The sequence below is a fragment of the Thunnus albacares genome, chromosome 12, assembly GCF_914725855.1.
Source record: "Thunnus albacares chromosome 12, fThuAlb1.1, whole genome shotgun sequence".
Taxonomy (NCBI): Eukaryota; Metazoa; Chordata; class Actinopteri; order Scombriformes; family Scombridae; genus Thunnus; species Thunnus albacares.
This window is the reverse complement of record NC_058117.1, coordinates 30,861,651-30,877,549: the sequence shown is the minus strand read 5'-3', so window position 1 is coordinate 30,877,549 and position 15,899 is coordinate 30,861,651. Positions and strand designations below refer to the sequence as shown.

At 36.6% G+C, this 15,899-nt stretch overlaps 1 protein-coding gene across 1 annotated transcript; it reads left to right on the top strand.

The window, feature by feature from the left end:
* Window positions 1-6,385: 6,385 nt before the first annotated feature.
* LOC122994468 lies at window positions 6,386-9,236 on the top strand. Its single transcript, XM_044369173.1, has 3 exons — window positions 6,386-6,560; window positions 7,930-8,226; window positions 8,344-9,236. The coding sequence occupies exons 1-3, from the start codon at window positions 6,425-6,427 to the stop codon at window positions 8,592-8,594; spliced, it is 684 nt and encodes a 227-aa protein (XP_044225108.1). The 5' UTR covers window positions 6,386-6,424; the 3' UTR covers window positions 8,595-9,236.
* The last annotated feature ends 6,663 nt before the right edge of the window (window positions 9,237-15,899 follow it).

The window sequence follows — 15,899 nt, the reverse complement described above, 5'->3', positions numbered from 1 at the left end:
TCAGCTGTGGAGGAACTGGCCAGTGTAGCAGTACATACCCATATATATTCTGGTACCAGAAGAAAGACAAAGAAACATTCAGAAGGATTCTTTATATTAACAAGAACACTGGTGACATAGGTAGAAGTTACAATCATCCTCAGCAAGATGATTTCTCACCTGTAAATAAAGAGAACGGCTGTGAGTTGAAGATCCAAACAGTTAAACGCTCACATTCAGCCACCTACTACTGCTCGTGTTGGGATGGTTCCCACAGTGAGAAATGATCCCTGCAGCCTGTACAAAAACCTCCAGATGAACAGATGTCAAACAGTGTTTGTGACAGGAAGAGAGCAGTAAACCACAGCCCAGGTTCACATATTTCACCTCCATCTCAGCCAGAGTCACTAACAAACTGAGCTGAGGACAATTTTCTTGTGTTGCTGCTGTCAGTGTTTTTTTAATATTGTATTTATTTATATGTTTATTATGTATTTCAGCAGGTTGTCTGTTGTTCCACACAGTGAGAACAAAGGATGAATACAGAACACATGGATGCTTCTTTGACCTTCTGCTGTAATAAAGTTCATTCCTCCCTCACAATGCTAATCTGCTCTAAATGCCAAAACTTCTTGTTGCTCCTTCACAATAAAAACCTTCTTGTGCTCTTCCCTACACATCTGTCAGCAGATTCCATGATATAATATCACTTACGTAAATTATTGGTGTAGATTTGAATGATTACAGAAGGGACATGTGGCTACCAATGTTAAGGTGCTGCTGAATTGTCCCTACCAAGATTTTCACTTATTTTAAGTTGCCATAATGTTAACGGTGAGATCTCTGCAGAGTTTCCAGGTTTGTGTGTTTTCTGCAAAAAGTGGGTTATTATGATAAAGAGTGAGAAAACGTGATATGGGGGATCCCTGACCTGATGATCTGGCAACCCAACTTCAAGCTGTTTCACACATTATTGACGAGCTGCAGCTCGGCAGCAGCAGCAGCAGAGTCAGTGATGAATGAATGAGTGAATCTGAAGCGGTTAGTATTTATAGTTTAAATGTTTTAAACATAACAGAATATGAAAATGTCTTCACTGGACAAAACTAAGATCATCTGATCATTGTTTTTAAAGAAGAACCAAAGTGTCAGTAAAAATCAAGAGCAGTTATTATTGCATATGAGTCAATAAGACATGGAAATTATTTATAAGGTAAAGTAGCCAAAGCTTGTTCAACTGATCTGTTTGTGACTGTCATCATTTCATTATGAAAATCCACAGCACAGAGACACACAGACAGGTGAGCTGCAGATTCTCAGGTGAGCTCTGATGTCACAGCGAAATATCTTGCCATAAGTTCAGGGGTTGAAAGGCAAGTCAGAAAATACATATTCAAGGTACATATTACATAACACATATTCAATAAAGTCAACATTTTGCAGTCAGGCTCTTTATGTGTGCACACATGTATGAAGATGAAAGAGAAAAGTGAGATAGAGAGTAAGTGCACATACACAACTATTTTGGCCAAACAACCCCTAAATGTTAGAGGCCAAATCTGTGATTTATGTCCCTAACTGGTTCTGGTCAGGTTTCCTGCTGTGAGCAGTGGGACCTTTGGTTTAGTCTGTCCATCAAATCAAATCACTGATACAGAGCAAAATGACTATTGTCCAGATCAGATTTCTATAAAATGTTCTTGTTCATGATCCCCTGAGTGTGAATTCTAACATTTATGGTGACCTCCTGACCTTTCTATTAGCACCTCCATCAGGACAAAAGTTCCTCTAGATGGACCATTGGGAACAATTTCATTTCAGTATGTTCACCAAAAAATATTAGAGGGTTTGGCCACAACCTGCTTTTCATTCAACAGTAAAAAACAGGTTGTTAGTTTTTACCTAACTCTGTTTTATTTTAAGTATTTTACAGATATGATTAATGAGAAATCATTTTAGTTCATTTGTGTTTTTTGAATGGGAGCCGAAGGTTGGTCTGGCTCATGTACGGTGGGATGATGCGGTCGAGGAGAGGGATGAAGGAGGTCGATTGTGTGGGGATGACTGAGGACCAAATGCAATCACAATGAGGCTGGAGCGTCTAGGAACCTGGGGGTCGAGACTCAGGGTGGGGGACATATCTCGATGAGCTTTCTGCTTCATCATCCCCCTGTGGTTCCTAAAATAGGACAAGAAGAATTACTTATGCGGAAGTATTAACCCTAACAAGCATGTTAGCTTGTTAGGGTTAATACCATCCCACCATCATGCTCACCAGCATGATGGTGGGAGGAAACCAGAGTACCCGGCGGAAACCCATGCAAACACCGAAAGGACATGCAAACTCCACATAGAAAGGACCTGGGACAGCCAGTGTTTGAAGCCAGGACCTTCTTGCTGTGAGGCATAAGTGTTAAACACTGAGCCGCCGTGATGCCCATCGAGAGGGGAGAGAGGAGGAAAAAGGGGTTTGGGCGGGGAGGGCCATGAGAACTGAGACGAATGGGAGAGAACGGTGTTAGACAAGCCTATATAGGTATGCACGGATGATTGAATTAGTGAGGCGCAGCTGATTGAATTTAGTGAGAGAGAGGGGCGTGGTCTTGTTCCTGAACCTTTGTTATAATAATAACTCCATGATTTGATTTTCTTCCCACAGCAACCACTGTACTAAAGTTCCTAGCAAACATCTGTTCCATTCTATATTGACAGTGGAAGAGAAATTGATCATTGCGGTCTCTTGTTTCCCGGAGCTGTACGATTCATCATTGTTTGTTTGCTGTGACACAAACATAACTAGCCAATAATGCTTCATTCCATAGGCTACTCGGCCAACGATGTGACATTTTTATTTTTTAATTAACATAAAGGCACATTTGTCTTACTAAATAATACACAGTGGAAACATAAAAAAATGTATATTTTATCATCCCTGTCAAGTTCACGGCCAGCCTGCAAAATAGATCTGAACTACAAAATTCAAACTTGATATGGCCACAACCAACATGATGTCTACAGTGTTCAATGACCTGCTCCCTGCCAATGACTGCTAGGGGGCTGGCAGTGAGCAGACAGTGACCAGAGCGCCTACTGCTGCTCGTGAATCTCTTGATATGAGAGTCCAGTAACTAGTAGCCTATGCATGAATGTGAACAGGTTGGTCTTTTCAGCCCTAACTCTAACCCAAACACTTCAGGCCTTCCTCCAAGCCTGTAGTAATGCTGTAGACTGTCAGCAGTATTGTAATCTCTGAAAGTGACTCATTTTGGTCACTCTTTCCACTAAAAAAAGAAAGAAACAAACAAACAAACAAAAAGCTTGTATATCTTGGGCCTTCAAAGTGCTCTCTGAAACTAGACCTGGGATGGTTTGAGTCAATGAAATGAGAAAATCAAAACTTTGTTGTAAGAGCTAAACCAAATACATCTTGGAAAAGGTCTCCTCTTGGAGAGTAACATATGTCAGTATGAAGATTCTACATGGCTCCTGGTGTGAAATACTGAGCTTTGAACAGTGACCTCAATGAATGTTTGAAGGCTTATAATTCAGGAACAAAATGGGCTGCAGACATGAAACCAACTGTTATAGAGAGCTCTTGACCTCTGCTACCATGTGAGTATAGTCAACAATTGGGGGTGCTGTCAAATATGGGTAAAACATGGTTAAAATTAATTTTCAACTATTTAACAATTAGATATTTAAGATCTGATAACGCAAATGTGTTTATCATCCTCTTAAACTCCTCAATGTACTCTCAATTCAGTATTTACACCTTCCAGTTCAAGGAAAAATACTAATATTTTTTCAAAAACTACAACTCCTCAGAGCTGCCCCATGCAGCTTGATACAAATCAGCACCACAGTTGTGGTTCTTCCAGGTTGCAAAGTCAGGTTATAAAATCTGGCCATAAAAAGATATATCTACTGAATTTATCAAATATCTAGCAAAGCTGAAATAGTAATTACACTGTATCTGGATGATCTAAGTTAAGAAAAAGTAACAATGTTGGTTTATTACAGATATTTTAGGTACACTGTAAGAAATAGCTGCAAAATCCACAGTAATTTGCTGTATTTCTGCATGGTTAATTGCTGTCAATATTTTTACATTATAGTACTGTGTATTAGGCCGACAAAGACAGTAATCATAGTGACACGGTAGAAATCACAGTAGTGAACACACTACTGTAGAAAATCACAATAATCATTATGTTACTGTAGAAAATTACAGTAACTATTTCGTACTGTAGAAAATCTCAGTAGCGATATGTTACCGTAGAAAATCACTGTAACCATTATGTTACTGTAAGAAATCACACCAACTGTATGTTACCGTAGAAAATCACAGTAACTATTTTAGTACTGTAGAAAATCACAGTAACCGTATGTTACTGTAGAGAATCACAGTAACCATACATTACGGTAGAAAATCACTATAATCATTATGGTACTGTAAGAAATCACAGTAACCATATGTTACTGTGGAAAACCACAATAACAATTTAAGTACTGTAGAAAATCTCTGTAGCTATATATTACTGTAGAGAATCACAGTAACCATACATTACAGAAGAAAATTACTATAATCATTATGGTACTGTAAGAAATCACAGTAACCATATGTTAAAAAATTACAGTAACTATTTTAGTATTGTAGAAAATCAAAGTAACCATTATGTTACTGTAGAAAATCACAGTAACTATTTTAGTACTGTAGAAAATCACAGTAACCATATGTTATTGTAGAAAATCACAGTAACTATTTTGGTACTGTAGAAAATCACAGTAACCATTATGTCGTTGTAGAAAATCACAGTGACTATTTTAGTACTGTAGAAAATCACAGTAACCATATGTTATTGTAGAAAATCACAGTAACTTTTTTGGTACTGTAGAAAATCACAGTAACCATTATGTCATTGTAGGAAATCACAGTGACTATTTTAGTACTGTAGAAAATCACAGTAACCATATGTTATTGTAGAAAATCACAGTGACTATTTTAGTACTGTAGAAAATCACAGTAACCATATGTTATTGTAGAAAATCACAGTGACTATTTTAGTATTGTAGAAAATCAAAGTAACCATTATGTTACGGTAGAAAATCACAGTAACTATTTTGGTACTGTAGAAAATCACAGTAACCATATGTTACGGTAGAAAATCACTGTTGGGCCTTGGCTACAACTTTGGCTATCAGCAATAATTAATGATTATCAAGATAATCATTAATTATCAAGACCACTAGCTAACATTCTCATGTTAGCTAGTGGTCTGTTAGCTAAGAGAAATCCATAGTTAACCTGACACGCCTTAATGATACAGATATTAGCTTTATATATTCTGCCTCATAGCACATGTGAGAGCACTGTAACGTGTATTTAGCCTGTGTCACTCTCTGACTAACTCAACACTGTTATACGAGTTCACTGTGAAAACATCACCCTGTTTTTCTCATCCGTATACAGTACAGTACATGTTTTTTACAGAAATACGTCAGATCATAAAAGACTATTTTTCCAAGTTTTTTTCTTGCAAATTTGTAACTTTAATCTCCGAGAATTTCTGAGAATTTTCTCCCAAATTTAAGACTGAGTTTTTTCTCAGAATATTACCCTCCCTCCCAAAGCTCATTTTTTACCTTATGATGGCCCTAATATGCTGTTGTAGTTGTCTGCTTTAATCTTTTATGATTTTCTCTAATTTGTATTTAATTACTATATATGTGCTGTCCCAGCTTTCCTTCCAAATAAACTATGTAAATGGTATTTTATAAACAGTAACACTCATTGTTCTTATTTTCTCCCTTCCTCCTTGTGTACAGTTTTAAACTTGTCTTTTTTCAAACTTGCTGCTGAATTTTAAAGCACTTTGAGCTGCATTCTGTGCATGAAAGGTGCTATATAAATGAAGTTCATTCATTCATTCATTCATTCATTCATGCATTCATTTCTGACAGAGTGACAAGGTGTGTTTGCTGCCCCCAGTGGTTGATAAGGCTTTTCTGTCAAAGCTCCAGTAGATGTATTATTATAACACACTGGCTGTTACCAACAGTAAACACAAGTTATCAACAAGGACCAAAATCTAAAGGATTCTAACTTCAAATGACAGTCTGAGGATAAAGTACAAGTCAGGAAGAGTATTTTGATTCTTATGGAGGACACTTTTTACTATTGCAGGCTACAGAGCGACTGAATTTTATATCCTGTGTTTTTGTTTTTTTTTTTTTTTTTTTTTTTTTTTAAATTTTCACAGCTACTGATGTAAAATCATATTTTATTAAACTTACAGACAACATGTTTCAGGGAATGGACTGATAAGAGATGTAGCAGGATCCCGCCTCTCTCTATGTCAATAGGCTGAAATAAAGAGAAATACAACAAAAGAAGAGACATTTATGTTGATATGAACATTAGAGAAACACATCATGGAGATGAAATATGATACTGGTTAATAATTTGGATTTATTCGCCTCAGCTGACGCATTCAACAGCAGACAGGTTTTTGTCACAGTCACATTCACTGTGGGAGGAAACTACTACCTCATCTTTGGCTCTGGAACTATACTGTATGTAGGTAAGACTAAACTTTCATTTTCCTTCAGTTGTTTTATTGCACAAGTTTTAAGTTTATTTTCTGCTGCTTGAGGATTTACACATTGATTTCCATAATAATTAGAGAATTCATTGTGCAACCATTCTATCATTAAATAAGCATCAGAAAGGAGTTTGTCTTCATATGTTTCTTGGAAGTAAAATCTTTAAACTCTTCCAAATACTCAGAGAAACTCAGCACTGATATTCTAATTTCATTCTGTATTCTCATCAGCTGCTGTTCAATGAAACTTCTTCTCTCGCTCCTGAAAGAAATTAAATTCTAGATGAATGATTGTTGAAGATTTTCCTGCTCTGATCATCTGTTGACTTTTTATACACAATCTTAAGATAATTTAATTAAATTTCATTGATGAGCAGGATTCTTCAGTCTCATACAGATTCAGAGTTGATTTCATTAAGCTCTCAGTCTCAGTCCGTCATTTCATTTACTACATTTCAGTGGAAACTACAATCACTAATTTCATCAACATGGTCAGGAAGTACAAAGTATGAACACAGATTTAATGTCAGCAAATTAGGACTTATATATAGTATTTTATCATAGATATATTATGGTCTATGGTGTCATGGCATATATGGAGGTAAATATGTGTAAATTAGTGCTGTCTGGTGGACAAACTATGTATTACTGGATTATCTTTGTCATCTTTGTTGTGTTATTTCTGGTTATTTATCTGCAGACATGTATGTGGTGATACCAGTTTATATATATGTGTGTGTGTTTTTAATGTGTTTGTTTTATTTTATTTCATTATTATTTCATTCTCTTACTATATGTTTTGTTTTTTATTGTATTCTCTTTATTTGTAAATGTATTGGGACCATGCTGCATGGTGATTCTGCACTTTAAAGAAAACTGATTGATACACTTATGTATCAATATACTGTACATATGTATTGCTGTGCATATGTATAGTTTTTCAATCTCATGTATGATGAAGCATGGCATAAAGTTTAGTGATATATATCATAAAATATAGCAGACACAATTTATACCTATTTTATGATGAGGGTTAATATTCTGCAATCTACAAATGTAATTTTATTATATTTTATATGACATTGTTTTTCATGAATTATATGTAAAAATTTAAAACATAATGAACAGAACTTTTTATTGTCATCTTTCCATTTTTTCTTGAACTTCTATCTAGATGAAGATACATATGAAAATATGTATCAGTGTAGATGATGTTTGTGGTGTATTGATGAGTAGTTTAGTGATCATGTAGTTTCCAGGATCAGACTGAATGCAGTGCAGTGCTGTAAGCTGCTGTTGACTGTGTGAATGTGTGTCTGTGCTGCTTGTTGCTGCGGTCAAACTTCAGATGAGCAGGTAGTGAAGCCCGTGGTGAGCGTGTACCCAGCAGCCCACCTGGAGGGGAAGAGCTCCCTGCTGTGTCTGGCCTCAGCCATGTCTCCTCCTCTGGTCCAGTTCTCCTGGAAAAGACAGAAGAACGGCCGGCTGGAGGATCTGAACCCTGCTGAGGGAGAGCAGCTGGAGCTCAGAGAGTCGGGACGCACTGCCTCCATCCTGCTGCTCCATCAGCAAGAGAGGAGCACATATAAATACCGCTGCTCTGTCAAGCACGAAGGGGGCACAGTGAGGGCCCAAACAGAACAAGGTAATGAAGGCTTGGTGACTGTGTTCAGCAGTGATTCAGCTTCATCTGGAGACGCTGTCAGAGAGAGCAGGGGAGCAGAGCACTGACTAATTTGTTTTTAACTTTATTCTGTTTCAGATGTTTCTACTCTTCCTCCAACAACAACAGCTCCAACAGCAACTCCAACACCAGCTCCATCAGAATCTCCGACACCAGCTCCATCAGCAGATCCACCAGCAGCTCTTGTCCCGTCTCAGTACCAGGTGAAGCTGCTCTGTGTGCTGTACACAGTGCTGATAGTGAAGAGTCTGGTGTACTGCTGTGGACTCTCTCTGCTGATGATCCTCAGAAACAAGGGACCGTTCACCAACTGCACACATGCTGACTGACTGTTTTCTGCTCGCCTTTTCTCACCATCACATCTCATCAATTCATCTCATTTATCACTTTGATCAGTGTTCACAAATGTCACTTATGACGTGTTGTGGTTGGTTGTAAATTTACGGTTAAGACACAGTTGTCCTAAAACTATAAACACACAAACATGTAAATTCTGTAGAATATTGTTATCTTGATGCTTGATTTTGCTGCTTACAGTATTTTTTCTTTCTTGTTCATTTTCTTTTTAATACATTATGCAGAGGGTGGCAGGTTTATCAAAATCATTCAAAGTAACATCCTCAATAAACTGAAATATCACAGATTCTGTCATTTATAGTCATTCTTGTTTTTATTGATTTCCGTTTGGCTTCACATAATACAAATAATCAGACACAGAATCAACTATATTGGCCAAGTTTGCTGATACCTACAAGTAATTTGACTCTTGTCGTCAGTAGATCTCAGTAAACTTTCACATAGTGCTAAAAACAAGTGTACAGGAAGATACAAAGAAAATTGGAATTATGAACAATATTAATATTATTATGAATGTGGGTTTTGTTATTCAATTAATCATTTATTATAATTAAGGTGGAATATGTGACACCAACAGATGTATATGTGCATTTGTTCTTTTTCTGAATAAGGAACATTTTTTTTGCTCTGTTCATTAAAAATGAACAGGAGTTGTTTTTTTTACATACATGTGATGTTTATGTTGCTTTGTAAATATATATCACATATGTTTGTTTGTGTTTTATATTTAATAAAAATATCTTAAATAATATGATTTAAGTTGGGTTCTTAATATTAGTCATGCATTATTTATTATTATTATTAGGATGTTTAGCACCTCAATCACAGTTTCAACCATTTTATTGTCATCGATTTGTTTAAAGTGAATTGAGTAATGTATTTGTGAACTCAGTACAGACTGTGGGACCTGAGCAGACTGCAGGAGTTTGAACGTCTCCCTTTATTTAATGATGTCAGTTTCTCAGCTCTGAGTTTAGGATTTCAGCTGCTTCTCTCACACATTAATAACACAGATTAAAACTGAGACAGCGAGCGCTGAATTCATACTGAAGTTCCTGGAACCATTCTTTAACCAGAGTCGATGGTTGTAACCGTCATTGTGTTAATACAATGAAAAACCACAGTGAACAGTGTGGAGGCTGCTGAGCAGAAACCCACACGGCCCGTCTGCTGCAGGAAAGGAAGTGTTGATTCACTGTCAACAGTTTTATATGAGTCCTAATAACCGCCGAGAACAGATTCATACCTGCTGCTGTACACTCATGAACTTCCCTCCCTCTCATTTGTCATGTGGGTCTTTTCTCTTGTTGTCTGTAAACCTTTTTTCCACTGAGCCCTCCACCCACACAGTCAAACTGAGCCCAGCCACCAACAAAGGCCACACATCTGGAGGTCTTGTCACTTTTTCTTTTTTGGAGTTTTTAGCAAAGGTGCACTTTACAGCAGGGGAGGAATGTAATAAAGTACAATTGTGAGGTATTTTACATGAGTATTTCCATTTTATGCTTCTTTGTACGTCCACTCCACTACATTTCAGAGGGAGATATTTTACTTTCTACTCCACTACATTTACTTCACAGCTATAAGCACTACTTACTTTTCAGATTTAGATTTTAATAGTAAAGCTGATGACGTATTTTATATTTGAAGTACATTTAGATCACTTCATAGGGATTTATTTTCATTTTACATATAAGGGTTTTTTCAGTGTACAAAAAGCCACATTAAATCCCCTTTGACTCTATGTTTTAAAACAATACAACATGAAACATTTCAAGAGTGGTGAATACTTTTCACAGGCTCTGTATATATGTATATGATCAATGTAACAGTGTGTGAGGCCAATTTACATAAAGAGTACTTTTACTTTTGATACTTTAAGTACATTTAGTGAATAATACTTCTGTAATTTTGAAAGTAAAACCATTACTTGTAAAGTAGTATTTTATACTGTATTATTGCTACATTTACTTAAGTAAACAAGTTCAATATTTCTTCCACCACTGCTTTACAGTTTACACTTGTCATTGCCGAGTGCTCATACATAAATGACAGAAGGGGCTGTTTGTCAGTATCCTCCGAATATAACACATATGAGTGTTTTCTGATCTGAACGTCGTTTGTCAACTAAACTACCTTCAGTTGTCAGAAGATCATGGGTCCAAATAAACCCAGGAACTCATGAGCCCTGCACTGCTAGAAGCAAAATAATTATTGCCTTTACTCTTATTCTTCTTTTCATTTTTACATTTTTGGCATCATTAAATATTACACTTAGGATTTCTACAGTCAATAAAAGATACTAGAAGATTTTGCTGATGTTTGCAACATTAATTCAAAAGTAAATAATAAATGTACTCAAAAAAGGCTTCAGCAGCTTTTGGGCTCAGATTTCCAATTGTCCTTTGTGTAAAGTATTTGCAGAAATAACTGTCATCAGTTGGTTATCACCTCTATGTGAGGAGCTTTCTAGTGTGAAAACATTAAAGAGGTTTTTGGGAGAAAAACAACAGCATTTTCTGCTTTGACCAGCTGCTGATGTTGCTTGATTATACACGTTTGAAACTTTATTGTGTTATTGTCTGACTGTTTGTGTTCTTATATTATTTGTGTATTTTCTTTTTAATACAAGTAAAGATGACTTGTTTGTCTCAGTGTGGTTTGTGTTCTGCTGCTCTGATTGATGATAACAAATGTATTTTTTTAAATGTTGCAGAGAGGAAGTGAATGTTAAAAATGTTCTTACAGTGTGAATTTAAACACTCTGCAGGTAAAAACCTCAATTTAGAAGAAGATGAACGATTTCAGAAACACCACAATTTAAAAACTGGTTTGTTTTATTAACAAAAACAACTTCATAAGAGAAACTGATAATAAAACAAACAGCAATGATAAAGTAATACAACTACTAAATATAAAATCTATATTATTAAATAATATATATTAATTATGAAATTAGTAAATGTAATTTCATAAAATATGAATAGTGTTATTAATTTGGGTTTTGTTATTCAATGAATCATCAAGCACGAGGGGGGAACAGTGGAGGCCCAAACAGAACAAGGTAATGAAGGCTTGGTGACTGTGTTCAGCAGTGATTCAGCTTCATCTGGAGACGCTGTCAGAGAGAGCAGAGGAGCAGAGCACTGACATTTCTCACTGCAACTCCAAACATTTGACTCCTTTTGTGTTTCAGAGCTTCCAGCTCCAGCAGCCTCCTGTCCTCCAGAGAGAGAGCCAGCAGACCTGCCAGCTCTGCAGCAAGCTGACTGTAAGATCACCTGCTGCCTCTCTGCATGCTCTGACAGCTCCAATGTCCTGCTGCACTTAGGGCTGCATATCAGTCTGTTCACTTTCTGCTCATCATTGAAGGATTTAAACATACACTCCCTGATTCTGTTAGAGTGTCCCACAGCACAACAAGTCCCACTGAGAGAGCTTTCACTTCACAGGCTGACAAATAACACCTTTTGGGGGCGCTATACTCAGTTTTAGGCCTCCAGGGTGATAGAACAAGTTTAGGGAGTATATCTTAAAGCTGCACTAATCAATAGTTTTATATTAAGAATGAATCTAATGACTAAATGAGCTTTTTAGCCTCTTTTAGCTCCTAGTTGTGGTTTTGCAGCACATTTCCTGTCTGCTTCAGTCTCAGTGTTTCCAGCAGCAGCAGCTGTTTTCTGATAAACCCACTGTACACTACCTGCCCAGCAGCAAACAGCAGACAGACCATAATATGTCAGAGAGGAGTTTGTTAGCTTGTTGTGGAGTTCTTCTGCCCCCAAGTGGTAGAAACTTCAAATCTATAGTAACCTGTGTGTTTTTAAACAGTATTTGGACTTTGCTTTTTATCCTTGAGTGATTTTAATTGTTATAAATTGTATAGTTATATTGTTTTTAATATGTTCTACAGCACGTTATACAATTGTCTCTCTGTACATACACATATATATGATATATTTACTCTTTATGCACATTTGGGGTCATGAAAACAAAAGTTTGAAGAGACTAGTAGTAGTAGAAGCAATGTGTTGTTGCAGCCACATGAGGGCAGCAGTGTAAAGGTTTTATTACTGACAGCTCAGCACAGAGCAGATAGAGGTAATATAATATAAAGTGGAGAATGAGATGTAAACTACAGCTTTAAAGTCTAATAAAATGTTGGAACAATATAAATAATATATGATATAATGTGTAAAATATATTATAAATATTATATAATAAAAAGGGAGAGAGTTACTTTTGGTTTTGCTCCTGAAAACAGCTGAACATGTAGACTGGTGCAGGTTGTATTTGGTACCAACCTTTTATTTAATAATCATGAATTAATATTCAGTTATTTACAAATAAGCTGAATTTTCTCTTATTGTAGATTTTGTAATATTAGGATTATTATTGAATATTATACACAAATTAACATTAGAATATTAGACTTAAAACAACTCTGAAATAAAAACATAGAAGAGATAATATCATTATTAATCATAATCACTATGATTAATAATAAGAATAATAATGAAAGCTTCCAAAAATATCAAATCTGTCAGGATGAAATTTGAGGAAATGTGTCTAAACTCAGTGTTAAAAGAGAGCGTCAATGAATGCATGATACCATCAGATGATGCAGGAAATTCAATTCATTTATTAAAGTGGATTAAATAAATATAAGGGGAACATTTCAAGGTTAAAATCACAGTTCAGGAGGAGCTTTGTGGATTTGTAGTTTTTTTTTATTTTCATCACATCTGTTCTACAAACAACAGAGAACAATCTGTGTTGCTAAATTCACCACCAACCTGAACGTGTTTGTGGTTCCATGAATGTTTTTGTGTTTTGTTGTGTCCCAGATTTTTGATCTGCTGCCAGATTAAAATCAAGATGAAGAAAGTGAAAGTGAAGCACACAGAGAAACAGAGATGTGGAGGAAAACATATGATTAAAAAATAAGAGTCAAATCATTTTAAAAACCAGTTGAGATAATATCAGTGCGTCTCTGCTCTCCATCACTTTCACTGTTAAACTAATATGAGTTTGTGTTTCTGCTTCTTTTAAATGCAGCTGTAATGATTGTAAATATTTGAATAGAGCTGATAAATTCTCACATTAACACCTGTGAACAATCAAACAGTGATGTGTCAATGACGTCCATCTCCATGGTAACTGTGTGCAGCCTGTTGCTCCTCCACTCAGAGGAAAACCACACAGCAGCAGCAGCAACAGCAGCAGCCTTATCTGTCCGCCGCAGGGGCTGATGGGAGGTTTGAGCTTCCAAAAATACCAAATCTGTCAATTTGAGGAAATGTGTCTAAACTCAGTGTTAAAAGAGAACGTCAATGAATGCATGATACCATCAGATGATGCAGGAAATTCAATTTATTTATTAAACTGAAATGTAAAACCACACAGCAGCAGCAGCAGCAGCAGCAGCAGCAGACTTATCTGTCCGCCGCAGGGGCTGATGGGAGGTTTTAGGAGCTGTTAGAAACCACGTGGCCCTCGTCTGATCTCACAGCTCGTCCTTGTTTGGCCTCAGCTGCATCAGAGCGCCACTTCTCCCCAGGTTCACCAGAGGAAACACCACTGCACAAAATGCTTTTCCTCCCAGCTGCTGCTCTGTGCTGTCTGTGTTCAGGTGAGTGTTTCCAGCCAATCAGGAGCCAACAAACTCAACCTTTAACAAACACTGTCACACTGACCTTCATCTGTGTGTCTGTTTTTCTACAGCGCTGGTCGCCATGGCAGCAGAGCTGATTCAGGATGATTTAACATTAACCAGGACAGCTGGTGAAACCATCTCCTTCAGCTGTGGAGGAACTGACCAGTGTACTGGTAGTTCTGTATACTGGTACCAGAAGAAAGACACAGACACATTCACAAGGATTCTTTATATTAACAAGAACACTGGTTACATAGGTAGAAGTTACAATCATCCTCAGCAAGATGATTTCTCACCTGTAAATAAAGGGAAGGGCTGTGACGTGAAGATCCAGACAGTTAAACCCTCACATTCAGCCACCTACTACTGCGCCTGTTATAAAAGTGGTTCCCACAGTGAGAAATGATCCCTGCAGCCTGTACAAAAACCTCCAGATGAACAGATGTCAAACAGTGTTTGTGACAGGAAGAGAGCAGTAAACCACAGCCGAGGTTCACATATTTCACCTCCATCTCAGCCAGAGTCACTAACAAACTGAGCTGAGGACTAAATGTTTGTCTGTTGGTGTCAGGATTTTCATTTAAACATTATATTTCATTGATATTATTTATCATCTATTTCAGCAGGTTTCCTGTTGTTCCACACAGTGAGAACAAAGGAGCAACACAGAAGCACAATGATACAACAAGATGAAGACAAACAAACAAACAAACAACAATATAACACAGATAAAAGAGACAAATAATGGAGAGATCAAAAGTGAAACTTTATTAACATTTGATTTAATTACAAAAATTGACAAAATAATAAATAGAAAAAGATGTTTGACAGAGTTGAAAGTTTGAGATGAAGATAAAAATGGTCTTCTTTGACCTGCTGCTGGAATAAAGTTCATTCCTCCTTCACAATAATAATCTGCTGTTAATGGAAACACTTCCTGTGGCTCTTTCACAATAAAAGCCTTCAGGCAGCATTCTTCATGTCACATCTTTGAGCAGATTTCAAACAGATAATTTCACTTTAGTAAAAGATTCAACACAATTCTTGGATTTATGACAATTTCCCCTCAACAGAAATGTGGTAAATGTAAATGGATTTTGCTCTGTGAGCAGCTGAGACTGTCTTCACAAGAGAAACGACAGCAGACACTGTTTGTTTCTTTTAAGACGACCACCATCATTTCCTAACTTTAAGCACGTGTTTATTATTGTAACCATGACGACGCAGCTCCCCTCATCTTAAGGAGGAAGTCATTTTAACACAAACCATGATCTTTACCTGAACCTAACTAAACCTTAACCACAGGTTCTGATGTTTACTGTCCATATTCTAAGACAAATGGCTCCACTACAGCATTTACTATTAGAAATTTAATCCTTTAAGTGATTCAAAATGTTAAACAACAATTGATTGACAAGCAAACAAAAACTACGGCTCCTATGAAAATGTACCTGCATGGCAGCACAGGTACTAATGTCATCCTAACTTGGTTTAGTTCATAATACTCAACAAATCTCCTCAAATGTGAACTTTACAACTTTTGAACTTTAATTTTTTATTTAACAAAACAGTAAAGTTGCAGCCAGACAGATAAACAATGAGCTGAAACTCACTATAAAGC